The sequence below is a fragment of the Candoia aspera genome, chromosome 13 (assembly GCF_035149785.1).
Source record: "Candoia aspera isolate rCanAsp1 chromosome 13, rCanAsp1.hap2, whole genome shotgun sequence".
NCBI lineage: Eukaryota > Metazoa > Chordata > Lepidosauria > Squamata > Boidae > Candoia > Candoia aspera.
In genome coordinates this window covers 13722336-13744791 of record NC_086165.1, presented here as the reverse complement: position 1 = coordinate 13744791, position 22456 = coordinate 13722336, and the positions used below count along the sequence as shown (strand labels likewise).

Genomic DNA, 22456 nt, shown 5'->3' with positions numbered 1-22456 from the left:
TCACTGGGAAAAGTTCTTTTTTCTGTATTAATATATTGAAGGAAATCCCAACTTCTATTGCATGAAAGAAGAAACAAAATAAAAGAAAGGAAGCCCTCTCTCTTTTTCTACCCATTTTTTAAAAAAAATTGTAACCTTAATCAGAGGACAATATACACTTCATGCTATTTTGTTTGCAAAAAGGTACACATCCAGTTCTCAGAGGCTGTCACGTTTTCTTCAAAAATGATACAGCTAGTCTGTGAAACCTACAGTAAAATATCACAGTATGGAGTGATCCTGGTCAGGGGACCAGCCAACCACGCCTTTTCTCAATATTCTGTTCCCTTTATTCATCTAGTTTCCCCTTTCATGATCAATGAGAACACATACGATCTTCATAGGGCTGTTTCTGAGTTTTCCCCTCACTGCCCACAACTCTTTCATTTTTACTTCCACTAAATCCAAGAAAGGCTGTTACTGTTTTAGTTATATAAGCAGCCATAATCTGAGGAGCTTCCTCTTAGCAAATCAGAAAATTGTAGTGATGTTGAGAAAAATGCTTCTGCATTCCCATTCAATTTGATGAAAGAAAATGTGGTATATGCATATGTATATGTATATGTATATATTTCAAAGCAAAACAGAACGTCACTGAAATTCTCATGAGTGAAGTGTGGCACTCTTGTTCTTGTTTAGTGATGAGTGGCCTAGGGCTATGTGTGAACATCCTGGTTTTCTTTGTTCAACACCCATGAATTCCAAACATTTTTCCCATCTTGGTATTCTCCAGTTCAATTAGACTTTATTATGTGGGTTGGTTTAACACCTGGTGGATGCAAGCTTCAGGAATAAAGCTATATCCCATCAGTCTGAAGTTAAAAATAATGTTATCCATAGGAGCTAGATTAAAATATCACACCATGCCAAAAGGTGGTTTGGTTCGTTCTGACTTTGCCTTATTTTAGTCACTGTGGCTGGTTTACAACTTAGTATGCAATGCAGAACCAGTACTTTGTGGTTTGTTTAGCAAGCCACAGTTAAGCAAAGCATGATTTAGCATGTCATATGACTCCAGCCATGATTGTGTGCAGACATATGCATAGAGAGGTTTTGAAGGGGTGTGTCACTTTGCTCCAGCTTTGACTGAATCACCCCATGGAAGGGAAGCAGCACCAGATTTCCAAAAGTTGAAGACAAGCAGCCATTTCTCTTTGATCTATGTTCACATGTAACATGGGTAGAGATCTCTTCATCAAATTAAAGGGGGCAAGTATTTCAACACAGTTCCCACAATGCTTTGATTGGAAGCCCTGAGGCCTCTGTGGAATGCTTTGTCAAGGCAGGTACCCACACAGCTCACATGTTAAGCGTACTTAGTGTTAGCAAACTTGCTGCCTTTACACTTAAAAAAAAATGTTTTGGTAAGCCATCCAGAGCCACTGAGAAATAGGTGGCATATAACTAAGTAAAATTAATATGCCCAGCTTTTTCCTGATTGGTCTCAGTGACGCTCTGCCCTTCAATCCCTGCTTAAAATATGTTCTTACTGCTCTGCCAATACAAAATCCTTGGTTAAAGGTCTTAGTAATACAGAGGATTTGTAGTCGGATCAAACAGGCAAGGAAAAACTTACATGTGACAAAGAGATCTGAAATGCCTGTAAAACACAAAGGGAGATAAAGACAAAAGGGAGAGAGAGAGAAACAACATGGTTATCGGCATCATTGGAGAACAGTAGCGATGCTATTAGTAAACAGTAAGCCACTGGGTGACTTCCCCTTCTCAGATTTAACAGAATGTTTACACACATACAGTCTTTCACCTGATCTTTTGAAACTGATCAGGCATATCAAGAGTTGCAGGGGGGGGGGGGTAGTAGCCACATGCCCTAGTTTACAGAGGACATTATAGAGAACATTCCTCTATAGACTGTCTTCTGTTTTAGAAGGCTGACTGGTTCAAGTCTGGTTTAAAAAAAATAAATAATAATGGGAGTCAAAAGGCCCAGTTTAGTTGTCAATCATTAATATCTAAACAATCAGGGACAGTCTTCCCCACTATGGAGCAGTGAACTAGAATTTTATTTAAATTATACTAACTGTGCTAAAGTCTACCATATACAAAAGTCATCCTCTTTGATTACCTCTTTGGCAATATATTTCCTTTTTAAAATTGTATGCTAGTAGCTACACTCAATGTATCTATTATTTATCTGTTTGTTTGTTTGTTTATTTATCAAATTTTTATTACCACCCATCTCCCCACCAAAGGAGGGACTCTGGGTGGTTCACAAAAACAGAATTAAAATTCAGTATCACTATAAATCTCATAATAAGTATACAATAAGAATAAAATATAATAAAATACAGTAAAATTCCGATGGCTAAAAGTTGTGTTTCAGTCCATGAGTAGTATTCCAAGCCAATCAGTTAGATGTGGAGTGGAATCGTGGGTAGGCAGTTGGTCTCCAGACCAGAAAGACTCAGGTTTAAATCTCTACTCATCCACAAAGCTTAGTAGATGACTTTCAGTCAGTCATTCCATTTATCCTCACAATCTTCCTGAGAGGTAGGTTAGGTTACATTAACTTTCAGTTTCTTGAAGGAACAATATAATGCAAATATATCAAACAAATACATGTGGTGTCTGTGCTCCAGGTTTATTCTATGCAAACTTAGTCCCCTGTCATTTTCAACACCCTTTTGATCATAGGCATCTGATACAAAGTGCAATGATGAAAAAGATAATGAAACATATCTCCCAAAATCATGCTGTAAACCATGGTCTTTCATACTTCTATTGTAATGCCAGGTGCAAGTAGAAGTCATGTTTGCATCACAATGTCACAGTCTATGTTTCATCACTTGCCACCTTGTCTCCCTGTGCAGATGCCTATGCCTGAAACCAGCCTACAAAAATGGTAATAGTCCATCTATCCAGACACAGAAAGAAACATAACTTCTGTTTTTTGCATAGACATTTGGGTAAAACCTAGCTCTAACCCTATCCCCACTTTCCTGAAAGTAAGTCTAATTAAACTCAATGGAACTTCCTTCTGAGCAGACAGATCTAAAATAGCACTGGTTACCAAGAACCTCTTTACTTTTGTGCTTTGGAAAACAGAAAAGTTCTCATATGCAGCCTGCATTCATACATCTCAAACCAGGTCCTTTAAGGACCCAGGGGACAGATTCATGCAACATTCTTACCAGGCCAGACTGCATCTCATTGGATGTTATGCATTTTTCTCATTGTCTGCTGCAGGATCACTGCATGAGAAGCTACCAGGGTGGGGGTGGGGAGAATGGAGATTCAGATGCAGTTATTGAATCACAACTTTGAATCATGTTGTTCAGCAATATCTACATCAATAATCTTGACCATGGCTGGCAGAAGCTGTCCATCTACTTCCAGATAGCCTGAGTCAGATCCTTTTTGCCCACCATACATGAGCATTACTTCTGAACTACTTATAGTACTTGGGAAGTTGTTCCATGCATTCATGCCCTGACTTTGTGTCAGCTCTTGGCTCTGGAGGTCCAAGATCTTCAGGTAAAAATTTCCATGAGCTCAATACTCTGACAGAATCCCTGGTATATTCTAGGAATGACTCTCAGTAATGCTCAGCTTCTACATGGCCCAGAAAAGAAAGCCAGTTTCACAGCCACCCAATATCAGAGCAAACCTAAACTTAAAGGACTTAACATGCCTTTTGGGATGGAGAGGTCTGAAATGACTTAGCTTGCACTCTCTCTCTCAGGGAAAAGTGGCTTCGGGAACACAACATTAAGGGCACCCAGGAGAGCCCTTTGGGAGGATTGTCAGCAGACCTTACAAGGAACTGAAAATACAGTTAACACAGAGGAATTTGGCTATACAGAAACACCATTTCCCAGACCAGCATTTTCTGATGATGTATAAGTCACAACAGATCTTGTCTTGGGACAGTGAATTGTTTATTTGGTTACTTTGTGGGAGAGGGAAATTTAAACTTGCTTTTAAAATTCAGGGCAAAAACGTATTTCTTCCTTCTTTGGAGAGACTTATGGAGAGCAATCCTGCCCAGTATTATCTGCTGTGTTAGTATACATCTTAATAGGTACATATCAGGGTAGCATGCGTTAAATAATTAAAACATCATGCAATAAACAATATATTTTAAAAAGCATCACCCAGAGTCCCTCTTCTCGGGGGAGATGGATGGTGGCAAAATTTGAAGAATAAATATCTCTATCTATCTATCTTTGTCTAGCATTAGCTCAAGTAAAACAATTGCATGACCCACTGAAAACAGAGATACAAAGCTGAGGTTAGCAGACCAATTTCTCATCTGGCAAGGGGAATCAGGAGAAAGGCCTCTACTGTAATTACCATCCCAGTTATTACTCCCTAAGATTTGCATGCTCTCAAGTTGGAAAATAACTATGATTCAGTGACAGAACAGCTGCTTTAGTTGCTGAAGTTTCCAGCTTCAATCTCTAGCAGCTCCAATTAGAAAGACTGAATAAAAAGTGATAGGAAAGAATTCCTGCTGATACAAATTGCTTTCTATCAAAGCGGACTGTATTAAAATAGATGAATACAGTAGTTGTTTCTCCATATTCTCTTGTTTAAAAAATGTTTGCAAAAAATAGCAGTCTAGGGAAAACATGAATAATGGTCTGCAGCCAAGGAAATTAGGTTTACAGTGTGTGGCACCAGTTGAGTCCTGTTTGGTGGATAAATTATGAATTATTTTGAACTCTATGCACCTTAACTGTGACCCCTGCTCCCAATTTTGTGTAATTCAGATTGATTAGGGCAAAGGTTTGACTACATAGCACTGGGTTGTAATGACACAGCCAGCCCAATATGACTAGAGAGGGAGTGATGGTCCTGCGGCCTGCATAATGGGGCTGCATTATTTCTATCCCGCTCTTGCTTCTTCTATTGCACTCTAGAATTGCAGCAAATTGGATATCTGATAGTTGGAAACAGGCAGCAAGAGGGAGTACTCAAAACAAGCCAACAGTTAATAGCAACTCTGCTTTAAAGGATGTAAGGATGGGAGTGAAGAGATGAAAGAGAACTCATGGTTCCACATTCCCAGATCTCAAAGATAAGTTAATTTCCCCAAGTGTAGAAGGCCTATTTAAAAGGTTGAAAACTGGCTTATACCAGGTTAAAGTATTTATCCTTCTACCTAGTAATTGCCTGTTGTGATTGACTGTCCCTCATCTCTGTTATCTTCTATTTTTAATATAGATGTCAGAGGTACAAAGCATGTGCTCCCACTGCTAAGATGAAATGCTCACATTCAAATTATTCAGTCTAATATCTTGCAAGAAGAGTGAGGTGGTCAAACTATAACTGGACTGGCCACTTTAGACTAGAGGTAGAGAGCAATGGCGACATTGAAATATATACAATACAAAATATGTGATATATCCTTTGAGTGTTGGAGTAGTATTGAAAATTCCTGGCTTTAGAAAACTCAGTTTTGATGGATTTGCTAATGAACATGACTATGTTCATTTGTTTACTTCAGCCTTGGCCTCTTATAATACAAACTCACCAGCCAGGTGACCCTGTTGCTGGTCAATTTCATAAAGCTCTTTGACTCGATTTTGCATTCGGTTCTAATGCTTAGCTTAAATCATTGCTGGGATTGATTGATTGATTGATTGATTAACTGTGTACACCGCTTGACTCCCAAGAACTCTGGGTGGGTTCTTTGGTCAATCATTTTGGCCTAGTGACATCAGTTCCTTGTCCCTTACATCTTGTTGATACATCAGAGCAACCTGTTGGCTTCTGAAGTCTAACCTTGGTCTGTTTTCCATTCCTTTAGGGTTAATTTGATTAAGATTTGTTGTTGTTTATTCGTTTAGTCGCTTCCGACTCTTCGTGACTTCATGGACCAGCCCACGCCAGACCTTCCTGTCGGTCGTCAACATCCCCAGCTCCCCCAGGGACGAGTCCGTCACCTCTAGAATATCATCCATCCATCTTGCCCTTGGTCGGCCCCTCTTCCTTTTGCCTTCCACTCTCCCTAGCATCAGCATCTTCTCCAGGGTGTCCTGTCTTCTCATGATGTGGCCAAAGTATTTCAGTTTTGCCTTTAATATCATTCCCTCAAGTGAGCAGTCTGGCTTGATTTCCTGGAGGATGGACTGGTTGGATCTTCTTGCAGTCCAAGGCACTCTCAGAATTTTCCTCCAACACCACAGTTCAAAAGCATCTATCTTCCTTCTCTCAGCCTTCCTTATGGTCCAGCTCTCACAGCCATATGTTACTACAGGGAACACCATTGCTTTAACTATGCGGGCCTTTGTTGTCAGTGTGATGTCTCTGCTCTTAACTATTTTATCGAGATTTGTCATTGCTCTTCTTCCAAGGATTAAGCGTCTTCTGATTTCCTGACTGCAGTCAGCATCTGCAGTAATCTTTGCACCTAGGAATACAAAGTCTTTCACTGCTTCTACATTTTCTCCCTCTATTTGCCAGTTATCAATCAAGCTGGTTGCCATAATCTTGGTTTTTTTTAGGTTTAGCTGCAAACCAGCTTTTGCACTTTCTTCTTTCACCTTCATCATAAGGCTCCTCAGTTCCTCTTCACTTTCAGCCATCAAAGTGGTATCATCTGCATATCTGAGATTGTTAATGTTTCTTCCAGAGATTTTAACTCCAGCCTTGGATTCCTCAAGGCCAGCTTGTCGCATGATGTGTTCTGCATACAAGTTGAATAGGTAGGGTGAGAGTATACAGCCCTGCCGTACTCCTTTCCCAATCTTAAACCAGTCTGTTGTTCCGTGGTCTGTTCTTACTGTTGCTACTTGGTCGTTATACAGATTCTTCAGGAGGCAGACAAGATGACTTGGTATCCCCATACCACTAAGAACTTGCCACAATTTGTTATGGTCCACACAGTCAAAGGCTTTAGAATAGTCAATAAAACAGAAATAGATGTTTTTCTGAAACTCCCTGGCTTTTTCCATTATCCAGCGGATATTGGCAATTTGGTCTCTAGTTCCTCTGCCTTTTCTAAACCCAGCTTGTACATCTGGCAATTCTCGCTCCATGAACTGCTGAAGTCTACCTTGCAGGATCTTGAGCATTACCTTACTGGCATGTGAAATGAGTGCCACTGTTCGATAGTTTGAACATTCTTTCGTGTTTCCCTTTTTTGGTATGGGGATATAAGTTGATTTTTTCCAGTCTGATGGCCATTCTTGTGTTTTCCAAATTTGCTGGCATATAGCATACATTACCTTGACAGCATCATCTTGCAAGATTTTGAACAGTTCAGCTGGGATGCCGTCGTCTCCTGTTGCCTTGTTATTAGCAATGCTTCTTAAGGCCCACTCAACCTCACTCTTCAGGATGTCTGGCTCTAGCTCACCGACCACACTGTCAAAGCTATCCCCGATATTGTTATCCTTCCTATACAGGTTTTCTGTATATTCTTGCCACCTTTTCTTGATCTCTTCTTCTTCTGTTAGGTCCTTGCCATCTTTGTTTTTGATCATACCCATTTTTGCCTGGAATTTACCTCCAATGTTTCTAATTTTCTGGAAGAGGTCTCTTGTCCTTCCTATTCTATTGTCTTCTTCCACTTCCGCGCATTGCTTGTTTAAAAATAATTCCTTATCTCTTCTGGCTAACCTCTGGAATTTTGCATTTAATTGGGCATATCTCCCCCTATCACTGTTGCCTTTTGCTTTCCTTCTTTCTTGGGCTACTTCTAGTGTCTCAGCAGACAGCCATTTTGCCTTCTTGGTTTTCTCTTTCTTTGGGATGTATTTTGTTGCCGCCTCCTGAACAATGCTGCCAACTTCTGTCCAGAGTTCTTCCGGGACCCTATCTACTAAGTCCAGTCCCTTAAATCGATTCTTCACCTCCACTGCATATTCCTTAGGAATATTAGTGAGCTCATATCTAGCTGATCTGTGGGTCTTCCCTAATCTCTTTAGTCTGATCCTAAATTGTGCAAGAAGAAGTTCGTGATCTGAACTACAGTCAGCTCCAGGCCTTGTTTTTACCGACTGTACAGATGTCCGCCACCTTTGGCTGCAAAGGATGTAATCAATCTGATTTCGGTGTTGTCCATCTGGTGAAGTCCATGTATAAAGCCGTCTCTTAGGTTGTTGGAAGAGAGTGTTTGTTATGCAGAGTGAATTGTCTTGGCAAAATTCTATCAGCCTGTGTCCTGCTTCGTTTTGTTCTCCCAGGCCATACTTACCTGTAATTCGAGGTGTCATTTGACTGCCCACCTTAGCATTCCAGTCTCCTGTGATGAAAATAACATCTCTTTTAGGCGTGTTGTCCAGTAGGTGCTGCAGATCCTCATAGAACTGCTCTACTTCAGCTTCTTCAGCATTTGTGGTTGGGGCGTATATTTGGATCACTGTGATGTTAGATGGCTTGCCCTGAATTCGAATTGAGATCATTCTGTCGTTTTTTGGGTTGTATCCAAGCACTGCTTTAGCCACTTTACTATTAATTATGAAGGCTACTCCATTTCTTCTGTGGTCCTCTTGTCCGCAGTAGTAGATCTGGTGGTCATTTGATGTGAAGTGGCCCATTCCAGTCCATTTCAGTTCACTGACGCCCAGAATGTCTATCTTTAATCTTGACATCTCACCAATAACCACATCCAATTTGCCCTGGCTCATAGATCTTACATTCCAGGTTCCGATGGTGTGTTGATCCTTAGAACATCGGATTCGCCGTTCACCACCAGCACCGTCGGCCGCTAGCCGTCCTTTCGGCTTTGAGCTAGCTGCGTCATCACGTCTGGGGCTAGTTGAGCTCATCCTCTGTTCCTCCCCAGTAGCATTTTGACCATCTTCCGACCTGGGGGTCTCACCTTCCGATGGTATACCGACATATCTCTGGTTGTACTGATCCATTTAGTTTTCGCGGCAAGAATACTGAGGTGGGTTGCCATTACCTTCCCCAGGGATCGCATTTAGTCTGACCTCTCTGTCATGACCTTCCCGTCTTGGGTGGCCCTTCACGGTTTAGCTCATGGCATCATTGAGGTGCTCAAGCTCCAGCACCACGACAAGGTAACGATCCTTTGCTGAAGGATTAAGATTTAAGGATCTGTAAAGTTTTTTGTACTGTAGCTGGCATCCCATAGGCCTAACAGTTAAGGTCCATAAAGTGCACAGGGCTTATAATCTTGTGATACAGGCTCATGCCCTGAAACCCATCTTGCCTGGTATTTGGAGCCAGTTGCCTTATATATTTGCTTGGGATATATCCAGCAAAAGGTAACTTTATCATTTTATTTCATAACATTCTCTGGTAATCTTTTATACTAACTTGCAACTTTAGCAGATAACTGAATTGTGTTTTCTCTCTCCCTTAACACACTGACCACATTGTAAATAACCCTGGTGTCTTCTTGGAGTCAGCATGCCCAGTTAATGGTGAAAGAAGAATTATTTTTTCTCTTTGCTTGTACCAGATTTTTGTTTGCTCGTACTCCCCGCAAATCTCTATTTCCTGCCACTCTACATCTTGCAACTGTTCCCACCTACTGTTTGGGATAGCACAGTCCAGAAATGGTTTCAAAGCATCACTTGCTATTTGTGTGAACTGGATCTCAGCCAGAAGCTTATCTGCCTAGAAATTCCAAACACATTTTTTCCCTATCTAAATAATTTCTTCAATCATAAGATTTGGTTTTTTAATGGGCTCTATATATCATTAATAGAGAATGTTCCATGTATAGCAAAGCATAAATAATAAATCAGGGTATCACTGGCACTGTGCTTTCCCTATATAGCAAAATGTCATATTTCATTGTGTGAGGTAACTAATAGGTGCTCTGCATTCTCATGACAGCAGACCAGATGGTAACAAGCATGTCTAAATGCCTGAAAAAAGTAATTCTATTTCTTAAGATAAAAAGTGGAAGGCACTACATAAATCCTGCTGTTATTTCGGCTAAACTGCAGACACGTAACGTTATTTGTTGAAAAAGAGAAAAAGTATTAATTATAGAACGTTATCCATGCCCTTATAAGCAGGGCAAGTATGTGTGTGTGTCTGTTTGTTTTACAGTTGTTCCTACATGTAAGAGCAATTCTGGACAATTGGGCAAAAGATTGCTTAGTTTGGCCTAATTTCCACAACAGCCAGCCAGATCATCTCTGAAAAACTGAGTTATCTCTGATAACTTTTCCTGTTTATGTATCCCGAGGATCCACTACTCAAAAATATTACCCTTCTGAATATGGAAATTCCATTTAATTACTATATCAAATAGCTCTGCTAGGTCTGTCTTCCATTCATTACCAAAACTCTTTTTAAAGGTCAACTACAAGGAGAGCCTTTGTCTCAGGTTACGGTGATGAATTCTATCAGTTAATCAAGCGTATGCGGAGTTTCATTTTGGAAATTTAGCTCTCACGTGATCCAATCAAACTCTTAATCAACTTTCTGAATCAAAGCAGTGGTTCAGTTAGAATTGTCAGATCAAATCAAATATCCTGGATATCTTTTGTACGTGCACCTATTAGTATCTGAAGTGGTTCCATTCAAAGCAGATCTGATCCAGTAATTTAAGTTTTTGTTTTGAGGCAGGGGGACAGGTTTGGGTTTGGGATATGCTGTTTACATCTAGTTTGCAAGTGGGGGCTTCTCCAAGAGGTTTGGAAACCAAGAACAACTGTTTGAAGCATGTGAAGCCCTAACTGTAGCTGACTCATGTGTTCATGAGGTTTATTAGGGAAAGAAGGAACATTGGAAGCACCATCACCATTCAAACAAAGAGGAACCCCCCCCACCCACAACTTGGAGAAAAGCTGAGAAAATCGTCCACAATAACGGAAATATGGTAAATTATTTACTATGAAGTGCACTTAAGGCTAAACGGAATTAAATGAAATATTCACATTGTACTGTTCCACTTCTGTTGTTCTCCCAATATTATTTATTATTTTGTTAGATGTATGTCCCACCTTTCTTCTAGGAGCTGAATTTTATCTTCACAGCAGCCATCATTCAGAGAGGTGGGTTAGGCTGAGAGACAATAACTGGCCTAGAGTCAACACTCAGTCCCTCTCAAACTACCACATGTTGAGCTCAGTCTTCCTGTTTAGGAAAAAAAAAATGTCCATCCCATAGAGAAGAAATGAGGCATCTCCACATTGCATGTAGTGGTTTGGATGAAGCACCTAGAGTTATGTAAACAAAATTTATTTATTATGTACTGTAAAATAAATTTGATGTGCACCTAGAGTTATACAAATATGGTAAATTTAAAAAAAAAACAAGTGGAGCAGCACAATATGAATATTGTATATTGTCTAATTGGATCCTCATATTATTATACCTCCTTTATTTTTGCATTTATGTCTCAGGCAAGGTATGACATACAAGCACTCACCCCTTTTATTCTCACCATTACCCTTGTAATGAAGGAGAGAGAATAGCCCCAAATTAATCCATTTGTTAGATTCATACCCCAACTTTTCAACAAGAGTTCAGACTGGTGTGCACTGCATTCCCTCCATATGTTTATCCCCATTTGAAGAACCATCTGTGATGGGTTGGGCTTTGGACAATGATAGTCCCGAGTTCCCAGTTGAGCTTCCATGGCTGAGGCTGGACTTGAACCTTGGTTTCCCCACTGTACCATGCTGACTTTTGGGTATGCAGATGTCATAGTTAAAAGTTTGCATTTTTAAAAAAAGCACATGGACTCCCCCCCCTTTTAGAAGGGGGGAAAAAAGGCTACAGAAAGCTTTCCCACCCCTGCTATAAACTGTCAATCTCTCACTTGGAAATGGTTTCTCCAGAAAATGTCCTCTGACAGTCTGGTTGGCTGTTCCCAGGTAGTTGGTAGCCACGATGGTGTAGTTGCCATTATTGTAATGAGTTGGATGGTTGAACAGCAAACAGCCATCTGTGACATCCCCACCCTGGTAGACTTCCATGTGGATGAAGGCAGTCTGCCTAAGAAACTGGCCATTGTACAGCCAATGAATTTGGGGTGGAGGGTTCCCATGCACTGAAAACTCGATGCAATGTTCCATATGCCGGATGGGTTCCAGTAGGCTGAGGATACGGGGAGGAGCTAAATAGCAGAAGAGACATGTAAACAAACATTAATGGTCACCCACAAACTTTAGGGGGAAAAATCACAGATGGACCAAGCTTTCTCTAAACTCTGATGGAAGCAGAAGTGGGTTCACCTCTCAAAGACTCAAACATTCAGTCTGCATTTTAAAATCATGTAAAGTCTCATCCCCAAAATATTAAAATATAGATTTTCCTTACTTTTTCAATATGGAAATGAAGCCAAGAAGGAAGGAAGAGCATTTTGGACACAAAGTTAGGGGGGCTTTGAGTCTAAACTTCCCTGACTGGCAAACAGTTCATCTTCTTATAATATAGGCTGAGAAAACTGTGGCCTTCATATATTATGAAACAGAACTCTTTCTGGCTGCATGCCATTGTTCCCTATCCTGCAATGAAATTTGATGACACAATAAAGTGGGACAACACTACCTAATATCCTCTGAAACTAGTTTTCCCCAACATGATGTTGTGGATCTCAACTCACATCAGCTATGATCATTGGCCTCTGAGCATTATAGCTGATGAGAGTTATTGCCCAAACTCTCTACATGACCAAGGATGAAGAAAACTAGCTTCAAACTATGCTTAATAACCTAAGAAGCAAAATGGTAAGGGAGAATTCCCCATCCTTGTACAGCTTTCCACATATTCTTGTGACTGAAGAAGAATATTTAGCACAATCTATTGTGTAGACTTAAAGAACTACTGGCAAAGAAATAAGCATAACAAGTTACTTTGCTGAAAGCAAGCTTCTAGTCCTTGCTTGTCCTTGAATGTCCTTGAAAGTATTACTACATGCACTTTTCAGCCTTCATCTCAGAGTACTGGAAACATTTACCAGGTTCTTCAAAGTCTTCTGAGGAACCTGAGTAATATTTCAAATACTCAGGGGTAAAAGCTGAAAAGTCAATGCTCTGTGGAGTGTGTTACTGCTCAGTGGCCTAAAATTAGAAGAAATTTTGCAAAATATATTAGACAAATTTCATCTTTCAAAAAAATAAAAGCTACTTCATTTAATCTTTCATGGTGTACAATTGCAATGCCTTAGCAGAAGAGCCTGCACATTGTTAAAAATAAACTATAGGGAATACAAAAATATATATGAATATGAAGACATACTGTATCTATTATTTTGGATTAAATGGATTCAGGGTCCTATAAAATGCCATAGTACCTGCTGATCTGGGACATTATAAACTTTACATGAACATCATGGAGAGCTTTTCCCATTTTGGTGACTCATGAAGTTAACGTACTTAAAGTATATAGTCGTACTGTATACTGTCTATGCATAGTACCTTCCATTTCTCATGAGGAAAGGAACAGGAAATAAAGAAAATAAACCTGGAGTCAAAGGCTCCAAACTCTTTAAATTATAACATGCCAATACACTCCAAAGGTGGACAAGCCATGGCCTATATGGTATATTTCCTCCTCCGCCTCAGTATTGGGTTACATTAAATGGCAAAACACAGAGATTCCTCTCTCTCTCTCTCTCTTTTGCAGGATTTGTGCAGAAATAAGTACAAAAATTACTGCATTTTTAAAGCATGGGAAAACTGCTAACACTGCCCTGTTTCTAGCAGCTCTTGCAGCCTAAAAAAAGATGTAAGCAAACAGTGGCCTCACACCAAGGATGCCCATCCCTGAAATATTCCAGTAGAGCTTGGTGTATGCAGCCAAGTGAGGATATGTGATGCAACTTTAAGTCATTTGATAGAACTATCAATACTGTGGGACCATTCAGACATTTCTCAATATTTCATTATTGCTATCTTTTTACATATGGGTTTTGTTTTTGTTTTAATCCATTCAATCATGTCCGATTCTTGGAGACTGCCTGGACAAGTCACTGCAATTGTCTTGGCCAGAGTTTCAGAAGTGGCTTGCTATTGCCTTCTTCCTAGGACTGAGAGGGACTGGCCCAAGGTCACCCAGCTGGCTTTGTGCCTAAGGTGGGACTAGAACTCACAGTCTCCCCGTTTCTAGCCTGGGTGCCTTAACCACTACACCAAACTGGCTCTCACACATGGGTAGGAATCTGTTTCTATACTGCTGTGTATACAAACAGACTGTACATGAATCCATGGGTATGCTGTAGAGGCAAGCCATTTTCTGCCACTCAAGTGATCCAGAAGGGCAAGCAAGTACATGCATATTAGCAAAGATTTCCAAGGATATGAGTCATCTCATTCAAATGTCAGAGCATTCACCAGAATATAAATCTCCTGACTGTCAAATACTCAGACTGAGAGCCACAGTGGACTAGTTAGTATGCCACAAGAGAAGCTTAAAGAAAGAAAAGTGAAACCGTTTGTGCGTTTGAAGTCTATTGGCAACTTAATGCATCTTTTTAATTTTTACTTGCTGCCAAAAATCAGCAGGACATTACTATTAGAAGTGAGCAACTCTTTTTTCAGGCTGACAGCTGCATTGGGAATTTGGTTGACATGCCAAGTGAAGTTGTATTGGGTCTAAGTTGGGGTGAAGAATCTGAGGTCCTCCAGATGTTGCTTAACTACAACTCCGAGAAGTCCCAACTGGCAGAATCAATAATGTTGGATGCTGATTGATGATGCTGGGAATTGTGTAGCTCCACAACATCTAAGGGCCACTGATTATCCACCACAGTCTATGCTCTTTGCTGGTAGAAGCAGGTAAAAGGTAAAGGTTTCCCTTGACGTAAAGTCCAGTCGTGTCCGACTCTAGGGGGCGGTGCTCATCTCCGTTTCAAAGCCTTGGAGCCGGCGTTGTCCATAGGACACTTCCGGGTCATGTGGCCAGCATGACGACACGGAACGCCGTTACCTTCCCGCCGAAGCGGTACCAATTAATCTACTCACATTTGCATGTTTTCGAACTGCTTGGTGTGCAGGAGCTGGGACGAGCAACGGGAGCTCACCCCGCCGCGCGGTTTCGAACCGCCGACCTTCCGATCGACAGCTCAGCGGTTTAACCCGCAGCGCCAACGCGTCCCCATAGGTAGAAGCAGAGGCCATACTAAATACTAGTATTACTCTTCCATTTTTTCATCCTAATAAATCCTGAAAAAATCTCAAATGCTTGGAAGAAAGGTCCCAAGTCACATCACAGAAGTCTATATATATATATATATATATATATATATATATTTATTTATTTATTTATTTATTTATTTATTTTCAAGGAAGATTTCTCCTGCTAAGTTCTTACTCAGGAAAAGTGCACAAAAGCCTCCCATCAACTGGATTTCCCATCCTTGAACCCATCTCTTCTTCTCCCCATTGACTTACAGTATACAGTGAGAAGTACGCTGGCATTAGACATTCCTACCACATTCTCAGCTATGCATGTGAGCAGGAACCCATTGTCTTCACTGGTTACATTCACCAGGGTTAGGTTGATTGAATGAACATTGGTCCAGTTGGCATTGGTCTGAAAATCACCACCAGAAAGATAATTAATGCAACACAAAAACAATTTATCCCACATCAACTTAATGTCCCAGAATAGCCTTGTGCAAATAGATGAGATTCAACTCCCCAAATTCTCAATCATGGCCATGCTAGCCAGGAATTTGGGAGCTGAAATTCACATATCTGAGGAGCACCCAGACTGCAGAAAGCTGCCCTAAAGCACAACATTAAACTTTTTATCAATACCAAAAGCTGCCTGAAATTAAATGATTGAAGAAAAATCTGTGATCTGATGCTCCAGGTATGCAGAATAATTGTTTTGAACTATTTTTGAAAAAAAAAAAAAACCAGGAGAAGCATTCAACTTTAGCTTCTTACCTGATGAGTGTTGATAGAGCGCAGGTTGACTACAATCCAGTCAACATCTGGCAAAGGAGAACCAGACCCATTGCATGTGATAACAGCATTTTCACCTTCACAGACAGTCAGATTCACATGGTTGACACTGATTTCAGGCAAATCTGGAGGAACCCAACCAACATCAATATGGTTATGTTAAGGAATGTTCAACCAAAGCAGATCATCATAAACTACAAGCCTCTTTTTCCTAAACTGGATGAAACCTAATCTGACTTAGAATGTTGAAAATTGAGACCCTGGGGGGAGATAGAGTATTCTGTACTTCCTGTACTTCTACAGCATCAACTTGTCTCAGGGAGAAGATTTATTTTTGTACTGCCCTTGTACTGGAAATCCTTGTTTATGTAAGATATGCCGGGCATATTGCAGCACACTATGTTTGCATGTACAATGAAATGTACTAATGTTGCCTTCCCTCTTAACTATTATTTTGGAATGAGAATGGATGCTATTGGGCTTTGCTTTTCAAGTAAAATGCACAGCTGGAGTTCATCTGGACAGATCTGTCCAAATGTTGGGATAAAAACTTTTTGCATATAAGGACTAATAAGAACAAGAAGCTGATAGTTAGAATGATACAGAATCTTCCACAGAAAGCAATAATAGCAACATTGGCCTTGATAAATAAATATATATATATATATATATATATATATATATATATATATATATATATATATATAAATATCCATAGATGCAAAACTTAAATGGCATTTGGCTAAATGAAGTATTACTTATTCGTCTTTAAGGTACACAAAATGCTTTGTTGTATAATAAATTTGAATAGATAAATAAATCAATATTAACTAAAGCAAACCAACTAGGCTAGTCTTCTGGGAACTATTACAAAATGTGCAAGCTTTTGAATTACCAATAACTCTTCATCAGACAAAATGATTAGAGGCCTGGAAAAAAAAAAGAGGGCAAAGAAGCAGCAAAACATGTGGCTCATCTTAGAGTCACATCTGTACTAGATTAAATTCTTGATAGAGTGAATGTAAATTGGGTTTTCTCAGGGACTATGTGGTGGTGGGCTGCACCAAGGGCTTTCCTGAAGCTTTCTGGAAAAGAGAAGTGGGTTTCTGTAAATTCTCCATCTAGGGAAATACAAATTCCACCTGTTAACACTGTTTCCATTCTTTGTAAGGTACATAGATTCCCCACTTTACATGGCCAAAGCAAAACACCACAGCCTCTTCACCCCACTACTTACAAGCAGGGAGCTGTTCCCCTAAGCAGTTTTGCTTGAGGAGACATTTTATTTCCAACTTCATCCAAATGAAACTTACCTTTGAAGCCCCACACTTTCCTAATAGATAGGCAGACACATATACACACAGAGAGGAACTTCAACAATGTATTTTAGAAAGCGTGCAACCCATTCAAGAGTCTAGCACACCAGTCCACTTTCTGTCCTGAATATCTTTTCAGTTTTCACACACACACACACAAGCCCAAAATCAATCAAGTTTCCATAGTGACTTGACATGCTCAGTTCCTATTAAACTGTTTTAGAATCACCTCCATCCCCCTTTTACCTGTTTCCTTCCTAAATAGCTGTTATTTTTTCCTAAAAGCCTTTGAAGTCCCCAAATCAACTGACACCTCCCTTCTTCCATGTGGGTGGTGCCATTTTGACTACATAAACAGCATCCATCACAGCTTGACTATGAGCAGTAGAGAGAATAGTTGAGTAAGCCAGCCTCCACCCAATCATGAAGACAAAAGCTTGGGTGGAAAATGCTGGGAATCCATTTCACACTGGATTACTCAAACAAGCAAGAAGAACTCCAGTTAGGGTGGAAGTATCTAAGCAAGGAGAACTTGTCTTCCTGTTGCCTTGAGGAGAACCGCAGGGGCAGGCAGGAAGGGAATTTATTACCTTGCTCAGGAAATTAATGTTCATAAATCCAGACCAGGTCATGGCAAACAATGTTTTCCCAGCTTACTCTTGCTCTCTAAAAATGTTCTAACCCTTGAAGATTATTCCTGTAGTGTGCTGAGGAATTTCCAGCTGTCTTACAATTCTCTGGAGTTTACAGCTATTTCAGTTGTCTTCCAGAATTCAGTAAAAAGGCATTGTGCGGTTGGCAGGGAGCATGCATGACTGTTTAGTAACAACGTGGGATGGTGTTTAAACCTATATGATTTCTAGACATTTATTTTGGGGACGGAGAAGATTAAGAAATATACTTGTTCCTATTACTGACTTTGATCTGCCCTTCTCAGCTGTGTGAATTATGTATCATACGAATTATTCCATCTTCAGGATTTGGGTGGTCAAAAGAAAATCAGTGGGTTCTCCTAATCTATAATGGATGTGAAGAATCCATAACTACACTTGATTAGTCCTATGGTGAAATATTCTTTTGCATATTTTTAATCATTTCCCTTTGGTCTGATACAAAAGAAATTACTTGACTTTGTGGGTTATTTTCAAAATAAAAAAAAGTTTTGGTCATATTGTTATTGATGGATTGCATGATTCTTGTACTTACCTTAAGTGGCATAAGGTGTACATGAGTATTCTGTCTTTCACTCCACAACTCTCCAAGCTGTGTGCAACCACCCTGGTTTCTCATAAGTAAGTGGTGAGCCCCTTTTACTGGATGTGTTCAAACAAAGACTTGATAGCCTTCTGTTGAGATTATGTTGATTTGGATTCCTGCACTGAATAAAGAGTTGGACTCCATGGCCTAAATGGCCCCTCCCAATTCTAAGGCTTTATGAGAATTTTTTCCCCAAAATTATCTTCTTTGAAAGAACATGTGAAAGCAAATTCTCATAAATCCAATTAAATGGCTCTCTGGTGGGGAAACTGTACTGGAATTCTGGTCAGCGATATAAAGCCAAATAGATGTGAGTATAAGATAGCATGGAGATATGTTTTTCTCTTGATTTAAATTGATACAGGAAGAAAAGAGGGTATCCCTGGAATTCAGATGCTTGAATTGAAACAGTTTCCTTGGCAACAGAGGCTTCTTTACTATCATCACCTATTTTTATGCTTTGAGAATGCCTATTCTTGCAAACAATCCCTCTCAGATGGGATTGCTTTGTTCCCCACAAAATCAAGGCAAAACAAAATAAAACAAATGAAAACTCATTTCATTTGACTTGAACCTATGCAGTTTCATTCAGTATGCTGTTCTCTGTCTTCCATGTGCAATGATGAGAATTAACCTGGTCCTGTCAGACCTACACTTGCTTGGAACTTCATCATTGTCAAGGGTAACACTAAGGCTACTGCAATAAGTTTCTCTTTTTAGGAACTCAAACTTCACTCAACAGCTCCCATGGGAAAGTCAAGGGCTTGGCTTGAGTAGATAAGTTGTTTTTACTGCTGATACTAAATATTCCTAGTAACAAAGATCAGCTTCTATAGAGTCTAAGAATGTAGCCATATACATTTGTATGGGTCAAGTTTAAATACTGAGTTAACAACAACAACTTTATTTACTAGTCTACCATATCAAAAAACTATAAAACCAATAGAGAGAAAACAGTAGGACATATTCATAATAAATTGTTACCCCTGCAGTCAACCCCAATCTATTCTAGGTAGTCTATCTTCTTTGAAATGGCCCTTGATACAAAAATTGAAGCCTTGCTAATTTCTTCATCCTTTCCTTGTAACAGACTGCTTGTAACTTGCTTTCCATGCTGGACTGTGGATGGCACATGTCCTGGGTTCACATAATGATCATGTGGGATCCCCAGGTCCTTGTTTCCTTTCTTGCTAGCTCCAGCCTTCACAGTCATATAAATGCACACATGTGCATGTTCTCAAGCATTTAGCACCTAATATGTATATCCTTTCATCTATAACACAAAAGTACATAGTTCAGTCATAATTTCATGAGTATTCTGCTTGGAGTCAGAAGAGTTAAAACTTTCCTTGGTATGCTGAGATCCTGATAAAAATCTCCCCAGGATTAATATTAATTAAACACACAAAGAGAGACATGAGTGCCAAAATGTAGTCTGAACCTTTATAAGAAGGAAGGAATAATATTTATGGGTATCTTACTCAGGTTTTTTTTTTTTTTTTTGTGCATAAGTGTATAAACTGAGGCAAGAGATACAGTATTTGGATATTTGAAAAACATCTGGGCATGGGTGGATCCATGGTACATTAGTTCCACTTTGAAAGCAAGACCAGGAAATTTAGAATTCCAAGATCTGGGGACAAATCTGGATGGGAATAATTCCAGATGCACTTCTCCTTATACTGTACGTTATTCAAGAGCTATGTGGCTGAGGACTTTTACTCAGAGGCACATAAATGAAACTGGTAGCCATGCATCTCACTGATGCTCTGGCTCTTATCTTTTCCATCTGTTCTATTTTTTTTAAAAAAAGAAACAAACCCATATCCAATTATGGAATGCACAGAAGAGAGCCATGAAGATGCAGCTGTTTAAAATCTCAAAAGTTTCCTAATAAACAGGTTTCGCTGACACACAAGGTGATAAAACAAACAAACAAAAAAACAGTGATCAGAGGTCCAGAGAAAAGCTGCAACAGCTACTAAAAAATGAAAGGTGGCAACAATGTGTATCAGTGCATCTGTGTGCACATGTGCACGTTAGACAGAAAGTTATGAGAAATTTGATCTTTGTGAAGAAATTGATCTGAACCATACTTCCTAGAGAAATGTGCAGTTCCAAATTCACTTATGAACCTGCTCTGACACTGTCCAAATAGCCCAGTGAAGTTCTTAGCTCAAAAATAAAAAATAATAAAAGGTATTATAAAATCTGTATTAAAAAAAATCATATTTATGTGAGGTTGATAGATTCAAAGAACATAAAAAATTAAATAGAACTGGACCCAATTAGGGGTGAATGTTTGTGAAATGAAAAATGGATCAAAAGTTGGTTGATGTATACAATAATCAATTAGATACATGGGGAAAGGATTTCTCTAACTATTCCAGGGCAGATTTTTTTCCAGCCTTTTGAAAAATTAATAATTCTCTATGCACACAAATTTTCTAATTCTCTGGTTCACTGATTCATACCACTTAATAGTAATTAGCAAGTAATAGTAGTAGTAGTGGTGTTTGGCAGGCTTGTATTCAACAGCGAGATCAAATCACTGCATCCCACTCTTGTTTGCCATTCTCCCCAGTTCACCAGACATAATCAGTATTGCATGAGCCTCAGCAAACTCACATGCTACAGGTTGTTGTTGTTTTTTTTAATTCCCAGCCACAGTAATTACAACTGTGCACGTGCACACAGGAGATACGCCTGCAGCTATGAAGTTCTTTTGAGCCTGCTGATCCTCCATGCATTGGTAATGGTGCTATTTGGTCTACATGAGCAATGACTCAAAGCCTGAACATCAGAAGTAGAAGGAAGGTTAACAATGCTCAATGATCAACAGGTGCCCAATTATATACCCTTCCTTACCGCACTGGCTGATATTCAGCTCCTGTATTGATATGTGGCTGGTCTCCATGCTCATGCAGTACAAGTCCTGCTTCTGCAAATTGGCTTCCCCTTTCTCCTGCCACAGCTGGATCCAACGGATATCACAGCTGCAGTTAAAAATATTATTTTCCAACTCCCTGTGTAGAAAGAGAATGTTGAAACTGTGAGAAAGGAAAAGTGAAAAGAAGGCAAAGTACCCAAATTGGGAGATGGGCAGAAAGTAGATCTGTATCCCAGTCCAGACATAATCATGATGGTGATAATGTAAAAAACTGATTCATTTAGCACCAACCTAAAAGAGAAGAAACCTCACCATATGACAGATATGGATAGGACAGTGCTAAAACTCTCCATAGATTAATCAACTAAATTTCAGTTAATTAATATATTGAATTATGTGGAAAACCCCACAGCCATTACTAGCTTAGTGTGGAGATAACAAAGCAGCATTGGGGAAGAGAAAAAAGAGATCATGATTACTAAAGTACTGTTACTAAATTAAAGTAACAGCTTTTTTCTTTGGATATGTATCTTCCATTTCTTGTTCTGGACACCTTGACATTCATAAGGTCATGCAGGGATCATGAGTTTTCATTTAGCTTGTCTCCTCTTCTCCTTGCCCAGACATGCTCAATAAATTCAAGGCTCTATCCATAATACCCCTGTCTTAATGCATTGACTATGAGCTCCTGCTGCTCGGGGAGATGAGGCAACTTACAACCCATCATGCAATTTAATTGAATGAAGCAGCTAGCTTTGTGTACCGTTCAACCTCATTGACCCAGCTGGGGATGCTGATTTTTAATGTACTCTGTTTAAAAGACACATTTTATATGCTGATAATTTTTATTATTGTTTTTTTTTCAACACCTAGCAGTATTGCTTTGTGCCTGCAAGTATGTTTACTTTCCCTCAAGTGCTTCCAGTTTCCATACAAAATGATAAAGCTGATAGATCTATTGTGGGCATATTGAAGCCAAATCAAAGTATTTGGATATTGGTGAATTTTTGAAATAGAAGCAGAAATAAAATTAAAAATGATATTGAGAAGACTATTAAAACAGTAAGCCAAAAAAAAAAAAAAGGCCATGGGGGCTCATTTGCTTTATCAGCTTGTTAACACCTTCCACGTTTCCCTTTCTTTGC

At 39.5% G+C, this 22456-nt stretch overlaps 1 protein-coding gene across 3 annotated transcripts in view; it reads right to left on the bottom strand.

Annotated features, from left to right (window-relative positions):
* Window positions 1-22456, bottom strand: part of NTRK3 (neurotrophic receptor tyrosine kinase 3) — a 383693-nt gene that overhangs the window by 194441 nt on the left and 166796 nt on the right. The window contains exons 5-9 of one of the 3 annotated variants that reach the window (XM_063314185.1): window positions 21290-21447; window positions 15831-15973; window positions 15330-15471; window positions 11756-12052; window positions 9506-9508 (exon numbers count right to left, since the gene is read on the bottom strand). In XM_063314185.1, the coding sequence (XP_063170255.1) occupies window positions 9506-9508; window positions 11756-12052; window positions 15330-15471; window positions 15831-15973; window positions 21290-21447 (743 nt within the window). Of the gene's footprint in view, window positions 1-1615; window positions 1640-5528; window positions 5532-9505; window positions 9509-11755; window positions 12053-15329; window positions 15472-15830; window positions 15974-21289; window positions 21448-22456 lie in introns of all 3 variants that reach the window. The other 2 variants (XM_063314186.1, XM_063314183.1) reach the window with 2 other exon arrangements.